Source organism: Pseudonaja textilis, chromosome 1, assembly GCF_049901715.1.
Source record: "Pseudonaja textilis isolate UNSWEBS1 chromosome 1, rPseTex1.2, whole genome shotgun sequence".
Taxonomy (NCBI): domain Eukaryota; kingdom Metazoa; phylum Chordata; class Lepidosauria; order Squamata; family Elapidae; genus Pseudonaja; species Pseudonaja textilis.
The window spans coordinates 44920602-44938180 of record NC_141990.1 but is presented as its reverse complement, the minus strand read 5'-3'; the positions used below and the strand labels follow the sequence as shown (position 1 = coordinate 44938180).

The 17579-nt window shown below is 33.7% G+C and overlaps 1 protein-coding gene across 1 annotated transcript; it reads right to left on the bottom strand.

Moving 5' to 3' along the window:
- Positions 1–2667: 2667 nt before the first annotated feature.
- Positions 2668–15665, bottom strand: PRPH2 (peripherin 2). Its single transcript, XM_026695828.2, has 3 exons — positions 14780–15665; positions 9128–9374; positions 2668–5191 (listed from the first exon to the last, which is right to left on the bottom strand). Exons 1-3 carry the CDS (start codon positions 15358–15360, stop codon positions 4964–4966), a joined length of 1056 nt encoding a protein of 351 aa, XP_026551613.1. The 5' UTR covers positions 15361–15665; the 3' UTR covers positions 2668–4963.
- Between the last annotated feature and the right edge of the window lie 1914 nt (positions 15666–17579).

The window sequence follows — 17579 nt, the reverse complement described above, 5'->3', positions numbered from 1 at the left end:
CATCCACACTATATTCACATTCGGAAAATCTTTTCTATAACCTCTTTTATTTGACAGGACAATTATTACAAGCTGCATAATAGAATATGATTATGTCAAAAGACTCTGATAAATTGGAATTTCCATCTTCTACAATAGTTTTATGATTTCTAGAAATGTTAATGATTTTTTCTCTTCCTTTCAAATAAGTAATTTTAATACTAGGACACCTTACTGAAAAATATTTAAATCAAATGGAAGAAAGCAAAGAAAGCAAAATAATAATTGAGAAGACGCTCTCTCCTCCTTAGCTGGTCTAAACTCCCTTCCCCAAAAGCCATTGCAGTGGTGCTCAGAAATGGCCACCTCAAAGGAGAACCCAACTGGATAAGATTGTGCAGGAGGAAGACAAAGGGGAAAGCAGGACAGACCAGGCTAAACAACAGAGAACATCTAAGCAAGGTACCCTGAATCTAAAAGTACCTAGAGGGATACTTCTGAAGGAAGATCTTTAAGCGGCGAAGGAGAGAGAAAAGGAGGTGTAAACCCCCTTTTTTATCTTTATATTGACAATTACAAATGGTATGGAAAGAAATTTATATTAATCTATTTTGACACTAATAAGCAACCTTAAGCTGAAATCTAAGTGTCAAAAGGAGAATAAAGATTTTTTCTTGGTCATTTTAAAGCTCTAAAAAGGAAAAGAGTGGAGGCAAAAGGGTGGGACTTGGAATAATGGAAAAATGGAGTCCACCTGGAAAAATAAAGAGGATTAACAGTGAAACTTTGAAAAGACTCCTGAGGATACATTGTAACTGAAATCTTATTAAAAAATACAGTAACCCACGGAAAAGAAAAGGAAAGAAACAAGAAGGAACAGTGTGGGATCATTTGGTGGTTTAAAAAAAAAAGTTTTTGGCATTGGTTTTTTCTTTCTTTCTTCTGTTTTTTCTTAAAGTCAGGTGGTTGTTCAAAAGTGTTTAAAATGCCATCACTCCTGGAGGAATTGAAGATGAGTCTTAAAAAACAGAAAGAAGATGCAGAAAGGGGAGGAAGATCCTTTGGCTTCATATTTGAATTTTTTGAAATGGAGATCCTGAACTATGAAAAGCAAAAGGAAAAGCTTCAAGAGCAAGAAGAAGGCGGGATAAAGAAGAAGCCATTTTCAATGATCAAATAATGCAAAGTGTGGTAATAAGGGGAAAAGGGGGGAAAGGAGTTAAAAGTTTGAGATCAAAGGGTATAGCCAAAAAGAAAAATAGTCTGAAAAAGAAATATAACAGCAAGGAGAAGCAGAAAAGAAAACTACAGAAGGGAAAATTAGAGAGAGAAGGGTATAAAAAATGGGATGAGAAAAAGGGGGGAAGATAGAAAGGGAAAGAACTTATGAAGGACAAAAACAGGAAATAAAGAAAAGGGGGAAACGTACTAGGATTAAAGGTATTTGCTCAGCTACACAGAGACAATGGTTAAGTTAAAAGTGAGGATTCTGCAAAGGTACAAAAGATAGTGTGACAGTAGAATACTGTAATGAGTTAGAAATGAAATAAGTAAATAATCTATGAGATAAAACTATTGTTATGTAATGGTATGTTTATTTATAATTAATGCAATAATAAAGAAGAGAGGGAAACATTGCAATTGTTTCTAAAGATTGATAAAATATTGAAAAGAAATGTGAAAGATTTATAAGGAACTTTATACCAGTTATTAGAATGAATTTGAATAATTATCTTTCTTATTAATAGTAAATAATTTATAAGATAAAACTGTATGACTATCCAATGGTATGCTTATTAACAGTTAAGTAATAATGAAGAAGGGAGGGAAACATTTCAATTGTTCTCAAAGATTGATAGATATTGAAAAGAAACGTGAAAGATTTACAAGGTTCATACCAGTACTAGAATGATTTTGAATAACTATTTTGTTTACTAATGTGTGTGTTTATATATATATATTGTTTTTGCTATGTTTTTAGAATTTTTCTTTTTACATTTTCAAGGGTAAGTACCAAGCAGAGTCTGAATGATGAGATCTACATGATATAAAATAGATATTAGAAATTTGAATGTTATAATTTTAGAATGCACAAATTCAGTGTTTAATGATTTTGCTTCTTAAGAATGTTGGAAGAGAACACAGGAAATTGTAAACAAGACAGATGAAAGTATAAGTACAATGAATAAAAAGATATAGAAATTTAGGTAAAAGAAATACATTTGAATAAGAAGAAAATGAGACAACCATAAAAGAAAATTAAGAGAAGTAAAGGGAGAAATAGTGAGAAGTTGGAAAAAGAGTAATAAGATATGAAGATACATAAGATGAATATACATATGAAATTGTGTCTGTATGGAAATGTGATAACCTGAAACGATGCTATACTCAAATAAGATGTTTTGTTTTGTTAAAACTCAATAAAACTTTATTTAAAAAAAATAATAATTGAGATGTCGCTACTTCAAGGGAAAGAGCAAGAATAAATTCTCATACAAAAAATATACATAATTGTGGTGTGGGACACAAATCTGATTCTGCTCTGGTTTACTGATTATAATGGATATCTTTTGTCAGTTTCGATGATTGGCAACTGGAAATAAACTTACATTTTCTGATAAAGGTATTGAGTAAAAAAATGAAACCAGATAAAACCCCCATCAATGAGAAATGATAGTTTGAGTTGAGTATGTTTAGACTTGAGGTAAATTTTAATGCAATACAATAAAATTCTGGAATATTTACAGAACATTTGTATAACATACAAAGAATTAGCACAGTGAAATAGCCCCAATGAGATTTCTGAAACCTTCCTAATTAAACTTTTTAGCAATTGCTTTATATGAATATTTGACTCATTGATCTAATTAGATCCATGATAAACCAGGTTTATACAAAAACTAAGGCTTCTGTTAGCATATTATGTTTGTAGTGAGTCTTGCAAATGTAGGAAATAGATTCCCATTTCCCTACTTTTCATCTCTGGTTTAAAAAACTACCGTCATGAAACAATCACATAGCTCAGCAAAGATTCAGAGTACTGACTGTCCTAATACTTTAAAACATACCAGCATATATTGTAGGATTTGGATACTATTTGAGGAAACCCCAAAATGCCATTACAAAAAATACAAGCAAAATGACCACTTCAAAAGAAAGATAGCATATGCAGAATTGAATAAAGGTATAAAGTTTTTCCCACTTTTCATATTCAAGCAATTATCAAACAGTGATCGTTCTTCAGCTTCAACACTTGACATAACTGTTGTTATTAAAATCCTTGCCTGAACATCATCATTGCTGATTGGGACTAATGCAGTAGAAGTCCTTGTGGCATTTCTGCCTTTTCCATCTCTCCTCCCCTACTTCTTTTTATTGCTAAGTTCCCTTCCTTGATCATTTAAGCATTCAACCTTATTCCATTTCATATCACCTTCAGCATCACGTTTTTTTATTTCAAAAGTTTTGCTATTCTCTTCATGGCTGGAGCTTCATATTAAGAGAGAACTACCAGCCATTTGCTGATTTTCTATTTTCTGCACCGTTACAATGCCATCAGTCAGGCAAGGATCCTACTTTTTGCTGCTGCCTTTTCCAAATAAATGGAATCCAAGGCCCAAAACTGGGGAAATGGCCACCAGTGAAAACAGATCCACCAAGGTGGACTATTGATCTTAAATTTAATTTAACTTAGACCTCAGAAGAGGCTTTGTCAACAAGCACCTCCTGTCTGTAACTGCCTTTGCTGTCACTTGTCTCTGAACAACTTTATTCTGCTTTTTATTGATCATAGTAACATTAATTCTTCCTTCATTACTCTTATCAAAGGCTACAAGACTCGGGTTGGCTCAATTCTACAACTAGACTGCTGATTAATAGGCAGACTTCTCTGCTTTCTCTTGGGAAAGGCTCACCTGGCAAAGATGTATTTATGTAGTGTCTCTGTGAGTGCTTCATATAAGACAAAGATATTTATTTGATTCCGCCTTGCTTCACTCCAGCTTATAAATGTTAAAAGATACCTGCAGAATAATACAATACTAGACAATCTTAGTGAATACATTTTGTATTAAAATGCATTGAAACCGTCATCTTCTGTATGTTACCATAACAGGCAACTCCAGGCCTTCCTTTGTAGCATCTAATTCACTAAATTAATGTGCAAATCTTTTTAGTTGCTTCTCAGTGCCAGGAAAAAATCCTTAACCCCTTTTACTGAATATGGTAACTGTTTATTTTGATGCGGGTTACAAAAAGTGCTTCATGGTTCTTTCTTAAAAGACAGCTTATTTTTTTGCATTTGATTTACAGATGAATAAGTATTAGCAACTTAGGTTAAAATTTATACTGGTTTACAAAGCTATGTACTGTAATCTTGCTTCTATAAAATTATCCATTTCCATTCAGTGCATTAAAATTCAGTGCAACTAACTTAGTTATTGCTATATAGTCAATAAATATGACTGAATACAGTTCTTCAATTGCAATTTTAGATGTCTGTTTTTGTCCAAAAAGAAAGTTAAAATGCATTTTTCTCCATACCTTTCTAATTTTTTCAGTCAGTATTTTTTGTTGTTGTTGACTTACCATAAGTACGCATAATCCAGCATACACACTTTTCCAAATATTTGTAAACTTAAAATATAAAAATAATTACATTTTCTCCTTGGTTTCCAGTTCCAGTGATCCACAACCAAATGCACAGTGCCAGAATACCAAAATAGAAGTCAATGTTTGAATTTTAATATGAAAGACTCAAATGCCTTAAATACTTACTTTAAGATAATAGTTAATCATTTCCAATAAAAGTACTCATCTTAATATATACATATAATATTGGTTATATCAAGATGCTTTGTAATGTTCTTGCTGTAAGTGCAAATGTTAAGTGTTATTAATAAATATGTAGCTGTGATGGCTCATTTCTCAAAAGTTAGAATTCACAATTTTCAGTCTTTAGGTACAGTCATGTTAACTGGGAAACTCAGCTGACGGTTGCAACAGCTTGGGTTTTTGCACCTTCATCTTCTGCACCTTCAGCATTCACTTGGTTTCCCTTACCAATGTTTTTCAAATTTTCCAGAGTGGATTTGAAAGTATCTTTCAGACTCTTCTCCAGGACCCATCCTTCACTTTCACATTCAGGATCTTCTGGATTGGTGATGCTTTCCAGAGAGGTATGCAACAGGCGCAACCCTATCATTATTAACATCTAAGTGAGATAGAAAATGAACTGTCAGTCAACTTGACTAAAGGTTGGCTCATTTCACAGTCTATATATATATATTGAAAAGAATCTTAATTATAAATAATCAAAAGTCCCAAAGCGAGAATATTCTTTACCAACTCTACAGAAAAATTGGATCTATTAGTTTAAGTTTCAGATTACCCATTTATAACTTGAACAGTACATGCAGGTAGTGCTCGCTTAATGATGGTAACTGGGATCGGCATTTCTGTCACTACGTGATGCTGTTGTAAAGTGTGATGTCACATGATTGTGCAGATTTACAACTGCAGCTCTGGCACTTCCAGTGGCATCCATTAAGAAAATCCCAAGCAGCTGTTAAATACAATGTGACCTGGTCACGTAATGCAGGCTTTGCTTTTCGGAAGCCAACAATAAAGGTTGAAAATAGTGATCTTGTGACCATGTGACTATGCAGACATTGCAACATCTGGAATTTCAAGGATTGGTATTAAGTTCCACAATGATAATCAAGCGAGGACTACCTGTACTTATCCTTGTGTTCTATACCACCACAATCATACTGGTTGAAACTTATCTTCTTCCAACTCAGGCTCCTACCATAGATTTTAATGATTATGTCTTAAGCTAACCATAGGAAATAAACTAAAGACCACTGCCTTATCGTATTTCTACTGACTGTGACCAGGCTAAAAGGATGCCATATCAAAACCTGAAAGATGTATAACCATTTAGCGCTGTAACAGAGTTTACAAATGTTCAGAACAGGGATTAACTGGCAACTTGTAAACTCCCTAAGTATACTAATTTCCATTGCTTCCAGGATAAAACAGATACATTTTATATCAAATTACTACTATCATACACAAATCAAGATATAACAAGGAGTGATGCTATCTATTATCAGGCCTTAGTGAAAATACAACAGCTGGCTTCTCCAACTAATTTGAAATTTCATTTTGTAATTGTATTCTAAATTCTCTGATGAAACGCTTTCTTGTAAACTGAAAGTTATTACATCTACATGTTTGTTTGTGCATAACTTCTGCTCTTTGATTTTCATAAATATTTGATATGAAGCTCATAGGGAATCAGCTACTTTGAAGGCAGCCAAGATTAAAACTACTTAAGTATGTAAAAGCAAGAATTAGTACAGCTAGTCCTCAACTTACCACCACAATTGAGCCCAAAATTTATGTTGCTAAGTGAGAAATGTGTTAAGTGAGTTTTGCCTCATTTTACGACTTTTCCTACCACATTTATTAAGTGAATCACTGCAGTTTTTAAATTAGTAATACGAATCTTGTTTCCCCAATGACCTTGCTTGTCAGAAGCATCTGAATGTAAATCATGTGACCATGGGGATCCAGCAATGGTCATAAGTGTGAAAAATGGTCATAAGTCACTTTTTCACTGCTGTTGTAACTTTGAATAGTCACTAAGTGAACTATTGTAACTCGAGGACTACCTGTGCTTGAAATTGAGGCAGGAAAAATAGGCTTGCAACCCATAATAAGGAAGCATATAGTAACTACTTAGGTTTCCCAAGAAAAACTCTTGGCATAATCTGGATGGTCAGACATTATTTCATTTTCATGTAGACATATGCTTCAAATAAACATATATTTTAGGAGTTTGCAGGGATTGCAACATTATCTTTCATTTTTAATATTCCTAGGTTTTCCTAATACAGAGTTATGGTAGCTATACAATGCTTCTATAGGTGATTTATGGAACGTAGGGAAGAAAGCTGTAGCTGCAACTATCTTTCTGGCTGTGAGAATGCCTAGCTTTGGATTCAATTTTCTTAGATCACACTGCAAACTTTCTAAAGGTCAGCTATAAATGATAACATTCTAGAACAATGCATTTACAGATAAAATGTAAAAAATGTATTATGGTCTTGTTTTTTCCCTTTATTTTAATAAAACTGAATTCTTTTGAACTCAGTAAACAAACAGAGAGAATAAATAAAAATCAATCATAACAATTAAATAGAAATCATTAAATAAAAAGAAAAACATGAATATAGAAACATGGGAAACCTGTTGCCAAGGCAGACATGTAGTCTTAAGGAGAAATACAAAGATTGTATATTAATTTTTTATATTTTACAAATCCTGAAGACAGTTCGATTGGTGGACAATTTATCAGATGTTCTGATCCTAAATTCAGCTTGCCATTGGCATTTTGAAAAAGTCAAATTCTGATGATTTTTTTAAAAAAAATCTATTTGTAATCTACTTTGGCAAATCTTTTAATGGCATCTGCAGACAGCAAGTTAAGTAGAGGTTAGTAAGTTTTAGCATAGTATCTTACGGTTAATACCCTTCTAACTGAATGAGCAATATCGTTTTTAAAGATAAATTCAGAATCCTGCTGTTTACAAATGTGTTCAACCTATTAGTCAATAAAGGGACAATTTTAAATAAGTTGTTAACAGTAAAAAAATAAAGCCAATGACATGTTAGGGATCTGTATTTGTTTTTTTAGAGATCAATCAGAAAAACATATTTTCAAGAGTCACAATTTGTAGTACTTGTGAATATACCTTGGCATATACATGGTTTTAAGTCTATTTAAAATATTTTGTAGCATTCCAAGTCCCAAACCATTCATATCAATTAAAATGAACATTTATATTCACTCATTAATGCAATGAACTTATTGAGTAATAATATCAGAATAATTGCAATTATACCATATATAAATACAAGAAAAAAACTTTATTGACTTTAAAGCCTCTTATATCTCAGTTTTCTCATTCAGGGATATGACATATCATACTGTGGAAGACATCTGAGAGACACTCTTTCTCTAATTGCTTTTGCCTGATCATCAATTTTGAGAAGGTTGCTGGTGCTTTGGGTCGTCTCTATTAAGCAGCACCATCTTATAGTACCCAGAAGATTATGTCTTCTTTATTATGGAGTAGCATCTCCTCCACAAAGGTCTGAAGGCTTTCAAGAAAATTTGAAGACCTGGCTTTTTCCACAGGGTATCTACTATGGAAGATGAGTTTAACAGTTCCTTCTCTCTCCCAATATGCCCTCCTGTTATTTGTGGTTTTGAAGTATTGTTTTCTCTGTTTTTAACTTTACACTGGCCAGAGCCATTGGCTGAATGAGCACCCGAAGAAACTTAAATAATAAATGAATACCAATTTTCAAAATATTCAGAAATGCATACTTTTGTTTAATGTCCACATAAGTGACATGAGGACCAGTCAAAAATGGAGGGTTGAGAAAAAAATGGGAACTGGGGCTATGTCATCAAGTTGGCAAATGGCCCCCCACAAGAAGGTGTGGATCTATGTTTATTCCAAAATATCCCAACATACATCAGGTGTTTTTTTTTCATAAGAAAAAAATCCACTTCAACAAGAACCTTTTATCCTATAGGACCAATGCAAGGTAGGTGAATTTTGACTGAGGAAAGAAAGAAAGGCAATGCAAGGAGAGGGAATGGCCTGCATAAATCTAAAACACTTTTACTATTGTAGAAAAGTGGGATGAGGATCAATAAAGTATTTTCAGCCCAATTAAAATATATTCACCACACTAAAGGAAATTCCTCCCGATTCCTGTTACATAGCAAAACATAATCAAATTTAACACGACAACTGTCAAATCTGATGTCCCTATAATCCTATAGGATAGCCCAGATGGAGGAAGGGGATAATACCTGTTTGTTTTTCTTCTGAAAACTATCTTTCCCTCAAAAAAAAAAATCTAAACAAGTCTAATGCCTGTATAACCCTGCAAAATTTTCTACAAAATGGCAGTTATTCTACACAATAAAATCTAAACAAGACTGGTACCTGTATAACCCTGCAATATTTTATACAAAAAATGATAATTGCTGTTGGTGCAATTCTTTGTGGAGAAGTGTCATGATTCTGAACAACTGAGAGAGAAATTAGCTTGCCAATTGTATTACCTCAAAAAGCCAGACAAAGAGGACAATCAGTCCCATGGAGGTCATTATGCCACTGTAGTAATTAACGAGAGCCTCTCTGCAGCCACGAGTCCATAGATTGAGCTCTTCTGTTTGATAGTCGTAACTGTAGTGAGCTGAATTATTAGAAACTTGGTACTGGATGCATGGCCGTGGAGAACTTGGATTGCAGCAGCTGAAGGGAACGCTGTCCACCAAGTATTTGCCATCCACGTTACTTTTAATGCGACTGTAAATGAATAAGAGCAAATCTGTACTTAGGAACAGCCACTAAGAAAGATGGAGCAACATTACCTCCACTGATTTCATCTGCAGCATGTGAATTAGTTTGCGTTTTTTCCTCAGAACATCTGGATATGATCTTTCTCATTTAAAACACCTGGTATTTTGTTTCTTGAACTAGATTGAGAACAGCCTTCTGGTTTGGGATGTATGTTACTGGCAAGCCTCAAATGAAAAAATGGGGAACTGTTTGGCATATTTATATGCTAATGAGGAATTAATTTGTGTTAAAAGGGGATGCAATATTAAGATGTTGGACTAGGACCAAGAAAGCCAGGGTCAAGTTCTCATGGGATTACCTTGAGCAAATTGCTTTCTCTTACTTTAACTTGCCTCACAGGGTTAGCATTGTGGTAGAAAATGAAAGGGAGGAGACTTAGGTACACTGCCTTGAGCTCCTGCATGAAAGATAGAATGTAAATTTTACACAAAAATATATTTTCTTTTTAAAAATGTAGGGTTTTTTTAATAGTTAAAAGAAAATTCTCAATTTACTGTGGAAAAATGTTGATTGCATATTAATATAAGAAGAAAGGTAAGATTGCCTGTCCCATCATTTTAATCCCCCAATGTTGAATATTTTGCTTCAAAATAAAATTTTATTCATATTTAAATACTATTGACTAGTAATAACCAATTCAAACTTGAAGACTTGGAGCTAAAGAACTGTCAGCAGATGTCTACTCCTCCACCACCTGCAAACTTTTCCTGAGAATCAGAAAATTGTCTGGGCAAAGAATAAAACCACTAAAAATGGGAATGAACTTTGATTAATGGTATACTGCAGTTCTGTACCGTTGTACTGACAGTAATGGGAGTACACTGTTGAATAATAAATACTGAAATGTATTGTAGATTATAAAAGTAGTGGAGTTAAGGAAAGATTTCAATAATCATCAAAGAATGATAGATAGCAGCCCTCAACTTACCATCTTTCATTTGGTGACCATTTGAAGTTACAGTGGCATTGAATAAAGTGACGTATGACTTATTTTTCACACTTAAGATCATTGCAGTATCCCCCTGGTCACATGATCAAATTTCAGACACTTGGCAACTGACTCATATTTATGATGATTGCCGTGTCGGGTCATATGATCCCTTTTTGCGACCTTTTGACAAGCAATAGCAATGGGGAAGCCAGATTCACTTTACAGCTGTGTTATTTAATAAAACACTGCCAGAGAAAAACACAAGGCAATAAAGTTATTTGATAATTTGTTCATTGTAAACAAGGATGGAATGTCATTGTTGATTTACAATAAAAAAATTATTATTATTTTTATATATCATGTAGGATCAAAAAATATCACAATCAGATAATTTTTATAATGTTACTTTTTTATTGGTCTGATAAAATCACTAGAGTTTTGTTCAGAATTGGAAGTGTGGCTATTTCAGGTATGCCCATTATTGAAAGAACTTTAACAATTGCACCATATGATAAATTATATTAATAGGCTTAGATGTTTTATCCAGTTTAAAATACCATTAAACACTAGGAAATATTTTGTGCGCATAAGAAATTATTGGAGTAAATGCAAACAGCTCATCAGTTAAATTCTGAATCAAGTCAATTTCTTTGATAATCTCTCAGCCTGCTGGTGGAAGGAAAATCAAATGAAACTACAATGGCTCAATTAGATGAAAAGTACAAATGCTGGAAAGAGCCACAGAGAAATTTCTGTTTTACTGACAAAGGAGAATGTTTGTATCTCAGTACTTCTAGCACTGTTGATGTTATCTAGTTTGGATAATGAAATGTCTGCAAGGAGCTAAAAGAGCACCAAGGACGTTTCAAGTTTCTGTCTAGAATTTCTAAAACAAAATGAAGATCTCTTAAATGTCTTTGGAGTATCTTAACATTCAGGAAGATGTTGTAGAAGAAAATTGGATAAAAAAAAGGAATAGAGAATTAATGAATCAGGTTTGAATAAAAGTTTGTTTGATCATACAGACCGAATGAATGATGATCAAATTTAACTATATCAAACAAAATAACTATACAGAGAGTAAATGGGTAGTTAGAAGGACCAACAAAGCCTTATGGTTGGATGGTTGGAACGTATGAGATACTCAGAAAGAGAACTGTCAAGAACAAAAGGCAAATGTATTAATAATGAATGGACATGATGGAAACAAGAGTGGACCTTCTACTGAATAGTGTTAGCATAAACTAGTTTTAAGTTTGTTTTTATTTTTTCATGCTTCTTTTGCTTATTACCACTTACACTTTTTTTGCATAATTTTACAAACCCCAAAACTGAATAGTATTGATGGATAGCACTTACTGTTATATGTGTAATTGGACTAATTTTAGTTCATTGGCTGCTTTGAAAAATGGAACACAAATTACAATCTGAAAGAGATGATCTCACCCTCCTTCACTTTTAGGCATAATGCCTGAGTTACATTAGAGAAATGGAATTGTACTTGGGCATGACATAATCATTTCCTGTTTCATGAATGATATGTGAAATATCAAACAAATGGAGTACTAATGAGATGAAAAGTACAAATGCTGGAAAGAGCCACAGAGAAATTTCTGTTTTACTGACAAAGGAGAATGTTTGTATCTCAGTACTTCTAGCACTGTTGATGTTATCTAGTTTGGATAATGAAATGTCTGCAAGGAGCTAAGAGAGCACCAAGGACGTTTCAAGTTTCTGTCTTGATTATTTCAAGACATTATTGCATTTACAAGGGACAACCTCTTGAATTATGTTGTTTGAATCATGGCCAGAAGCAATCCTTTTTACATCTTTAAAGGCATCTCTCTAAACTGGCTCTTCACCTTGGCCATCACAGATGGAGAATGAGGTCCCTTAGTTCAATGTGCTGGGCATTTTTTTTCTTTTTCTTTTTTATGTTTTATTGATTTTACAGTAATTTCTTTGATTGTTGTGAGACGCTCACGGTTGTAGAAAGTTGATGGCATGCAAGTTTAATAAATTACTGTTATGATTGGTTGCAAAGTCAGCCAGCTGTTTAGACTGGATTTGGCAGTGTTGTCCACCTACTGAGTGCTTCCAGAGGTATTAAAGGTATTGTTGGAGGATGTTAGCTGTTCCAAATAAAGCTTTTTTCAATTGACTGGTTGTGATTTTGTCAATACCAAATGCTGTTCAAGTAGTGGTCCAGATGTTTTGGGGTTGCACCCAAGACACCTATTACTATTAGTACTGTCCTTGCTTTCCCATGTCATAGTCATTCTACTTTTATTTGCAAGACTTTGTATTTTGTGGATTTTTCTTCAGTTCTTTCTCTTCTCTTCTGCTGTCTCTAAATATTGCAATGTCCACTGTCCCTACTTTTTTGTCTTTCTTATCAACAATTGTTAAGTCTGGGGTGTTATGTGGCAGGTGCTTGTCCATTGAATTGTAAATTATTATTATCACCTGAGGAATCTGAAAGTGATTAAAAGACCTTTTTTCCTGAAGATAATCCCGACTATTTATAATCTCCAAAGTATTATACACTAATTAGATATCCTTATCTCCACTCAGTCTCCTGCTGATTGCAGTATGAACAGGATAATGTCCCTGGGACATTCAAATACATTCTGTACTTTGATAATGCAAGCATTGTATGTATCTATATCCAAACTAAAATGTGCAATCACATTGTGTTCCTTGGTATTTAATGTAAGTAGTGCAACTATTTTTATACCTAAAATTCTATCACTATTTTTAAAAATAGTACAGTATCACACAAATATCTGTCAATGTAATCTTGTTTTATTTCTCACGTACTGTCCTCCTGTGGATGGATTAAACTCAAGCTCCAAATCTTCAGATAATGCCAGCATAGTGGACATCTCATTATACTTTTCCATCTAGTTATTTATATCAAGACATAATTTGAATGGTTCCCATTCATATATTTGTTCAGCATAACAAAAAATTTGTATTTATTTAATTGGACTACTTTGAAATTACAATATTTGAGTGAAAAATCACTACAAGCAAAATCAAAAGTTTTTGTTTTTGCATGCATCTTGAATAGTTCATATTTGTTCCTAAAGAAGAAATTATGAAAAGGTACTCAAATGTACAACATACAATGACATACAATGTATGGAAACTAATCAAGGAGAGATCCAACCTAGAAATAAGGAGAAAATTCCTGACAGGTAGAACAATTAACAATTAGCTTGCCTCCAGAAGTTGTGGATCCTCCAACATTGGAAGTTTTAAAGAAGAGATTGGACAACCATTCGACTGAAATGGTGTTGGATTTCTTGCCTGAACGGGGTTGGACTAGAAGACCTCCAGAGTCCCTTCCAACTCTGTTATTCTGCTGTTCTGTTAAATGTATTTAAGTATATTTCTGTGAGAGTTTATTTATTACAATTCAGAACTTCAGCACTGGATCTCTATAACCCATCCATATACACATATTTAAGTGCTGTTGGAACTAATAGGATTTGCATTAATCACTATGAACTTCCCCAAGCTGCCTACAATGCAACTAACAGCGAAATTCTGTGTATTTCTTATATATCTGTTTAATAATAAATCCCACTGAATTCAGTGCAAACAAAACCACTGATGCAGTTCACTGTTAATATACTTTAGAAATGTGAGAGCTTCTTATTCATGACAATCAAAATCATTAAAAATCTTAACCATTTGAAGGCTAGCAATTTCTTCTTAGCATAGTTAATTATTAGGGGAAACTGAATCTTTTCCTAGGATGAGGACGTAATGATAGAATATTTTCAAAAAAATGTTATAGCAGAAGTCACCTGGTCGGATGAAAGCATATCCAGCCATACTTTCAAGATGGAGAAATGATTAGAATCCCTGAAAACAGTGTGAATTCAATTTTATGCATTCAAGGGCAAAAGAAGTATGTATTGAGCATGTGTACACTTGTAGAACTGTATAAATCCATTTATCCACCTAGAGGAGAAAGCCAAGAATAGCTACAGAGTGATTTAACAGAGGTCAAGATAAATGTCAACATACAAAGAAGTTTCCCTGCATAATCCATATCAAATAAATGTGAGTGGTATGTGTTTTTTTTCTGAATTCAGATGTATTATTCAATTACTATTTTTAGGTAAAAAGGAGGCACGATGAACAATATAGTAAAACGATGAACCATAAACTAGAAAGGAGTAATGAAATACTCCTAAAATAATTCATTGTTAAAGTTATAATGGTATAGTACAAGACAATATACTGGGAAAAGAAAATTAATCAATGAAGTTATATATCTGAAAGTCTGAAATGCTGATCTTAGTTGGCCATTCATAATAGTACTTCTAAAAAAATCTGAATGACATATAAACACAAGATTTAAAGGCAAAAACCATATGACAAAATTAATTTTCTTTCAACTACTTACTCTTTCACTTCCTTGGAGCCAAAATCTAAGTATCGGTTGCTGATCCACTGAATCTCAAACCAGTCTCTGTAACCATTATTTCCACAACATTTGAACTCAATCTGAAGCATATCAATTGTCTTCTTCATGAAGCATCTTCCTGGAGTATCTGTGTCACGGTAGAACTTCATACTATTTTTTAACCCATCTGCCAGTGTACTGTCAAGAGAACCCCTCATCAGAAAGCAAATAAGAGCAATTAAAAAAATGAAGACATTAAAAACTACACATGTGATTAAATAGAGTTTCAAGAAAAATTTCCATTTTTCAAATTTAGCAGGATCCAGGGAATCGTAGCATATCTTGCCAGCAAGAGCATTGGATGCACAGGCAAGTAGACCTACCAGTATTAAAGAGTTAGGCACAAAGTGGCTTTCAGAATTGTCCATTATTTCACTTCGCTTCCTGAGTTCAATTTTCAGGAAAAGTCCCATAGAAAAAACAACAATTCCAGCAAAAACTGAAAACCAATTCATGAGCCATAATCCTTGTGCTAGTTTTACTCTTTTCTTCTGGTTAAACTTGATTTTCATCACTGCCATCTTTTTCACAACGCTGGTGGTACCAAGCTTCTCCTCAAACCACCCTTTCTTTGAAAAGGATTAAGGGTAGAATTGGAAAGATATGCCACCACTCAGGTCTTGAAGATTCAAAGGGGCAACCCTCTAGCCAGTACACTATTTAGTTCTTCCATCTTCCTCAGGCCAAAATTGAAGAAGTGCCAATACATTTTTCAAATCAGTAATATTTGTTTTTTGTTTCCAAATAATCACATTAATAAAAGATTATTGGCAAATAATATATGCAACTATTTGTGGTTGTCCCTTCTATACAAAGGAGAAACTGTTTCAATTTCAAATAATTAAAGCTGGATCTATACTACGTCATTCCAATACTAATTAGTGTAATCCAATTTAAGAAATCTCTGTCCACAGATAAGCCAAGAAAATAATCCTTTCATTTTACTATTCTGTGGGTTTGTGCTTTCACATGATATAACTGAAAACAAAGATATAAAAAGTTTCCCCGTACCTAGACTTCATTCTCCTCTGGAAATTAGTTTTGAAACCTACACCAGATGCTTTTCATACACTGACCTACAAATGAGCCAGTCTATGATACTACTTATCCCTATGTCACTCACCTTGAATGACATGCTCTGGGACTTAGGCATTTTGGGAATGGAATTAGGTCATGTTTTCAATGATTTTCAGTCTAAGCATTTTAAAGATAAAAACAAGAATTACCAGCTTAATTGCGACAACTTTCTTAAATCATCACAGAAGCTATGTCGAACTGTCAAGACATTTGAGCCCAAAATAGAGCAGTTTACAGATTAATCATAAACAGGCAACAGTGGTCTTGCTGAGAAAAGAACTTCACATACAGTGGAAAAGGAGAGTCTAAACTTCATCATTGCTATTACGTTAGAAAGAGTCTTTTATTATGCTAGAAAATGTTAGTAGGGCATTCTAATAGAACTTACAGTACTGTATGGTAAGAGGTGAGGTACTGTGGTAATGGAACGGCAATGGGGAGACCCAAGTTCAAGTCCACCATTAGTCATTGGACTTCAGTGGTTTTGGAGCAATCACTTTCTCAGTCCAACCTCACCAGGTTGTTGGAGGAAAAGCGGGGTAAGAGTGCTGCTATTTTGATCTGATGGTGGAATGGTAGAATAGAATTCTAATAATAGATGTTGTAAATGTGTGGACCTGTATGCACTATGTTTAGCTCTTATTGAATATTAGTAGTAGGTACATGCTTGGTTCATTTTTAAATGTGAGCTGTGCAGATTGAAAAAAATCTACTGTATCTTCCATGAACTTGTTCACCTTAATGAATGTACCTTTTCTTTATGTATACTGAGAGTATTTACACCAAGACAAATTCCTTGTGTGTCCAATCACACTTGGCCAATAAAGTACTCTATTCTACTCCGTTCCGTTCCATTCCATTCCATTCCATTCTATTGTTCTTATTTTTGCAATATTTTGCAATAATGAACTAGTTACCACCAAGATACTTAAAATCTTTGCAATATATCCAAGTATACTTAACATTCAAAAATTAAAGAGAAGATGAAAGTCTCACTTTAAATAATACCTAATCTTTGTGAAATGAATTGCTGAAAAATGAATCTTGCATTATTTGATCTGCATCTCCACAGAAAGATGATAAAAATATACACATAGAATAGGTACACGTCACCAAAAGGTAACACATAATATTGATGGGTTAGGCACTTTATACAACCAAATACTGTACTGTTGTGTGTAAAAGAATTAAAGAAAACAAGATGTGACAAAGATTTTTCTCAGGTAATATTGCAATTGCAGCAATTTCATCTTCAAAATGCCAAGAAACTGGAGCAGAAGCCTGATTATGTTACAGAGCAACCCATATTGATAGATTTCCATGATAAGATGTCATGGTGGGTGTTGAAAAATCATAGTGAGTAGATCTAGGTTTGTTCGTTTTTTCTTCTGTTCAATTGTATCCAATTTCTGGATACTGCCTAGACAATTCCCTGTAGTTTTCTTAGCAAAGTTCTTCAGAAGTGTTTTGCCACTATCTCTAAGGCCGAAAATGACTGGCCTGGGCTTATCTAGATGGTTTCATCCTAAAATGGTGCAGAACTCAGAGTCCCCCAGTTTCTAGCCTGATGCCTTAATCACTATGCCAAATTGGCTCTAACACCTAAGTAGATGCTATCTTCTAACTTGAAATACACCCATCTTCTAACTTGAAAAGTATCAGT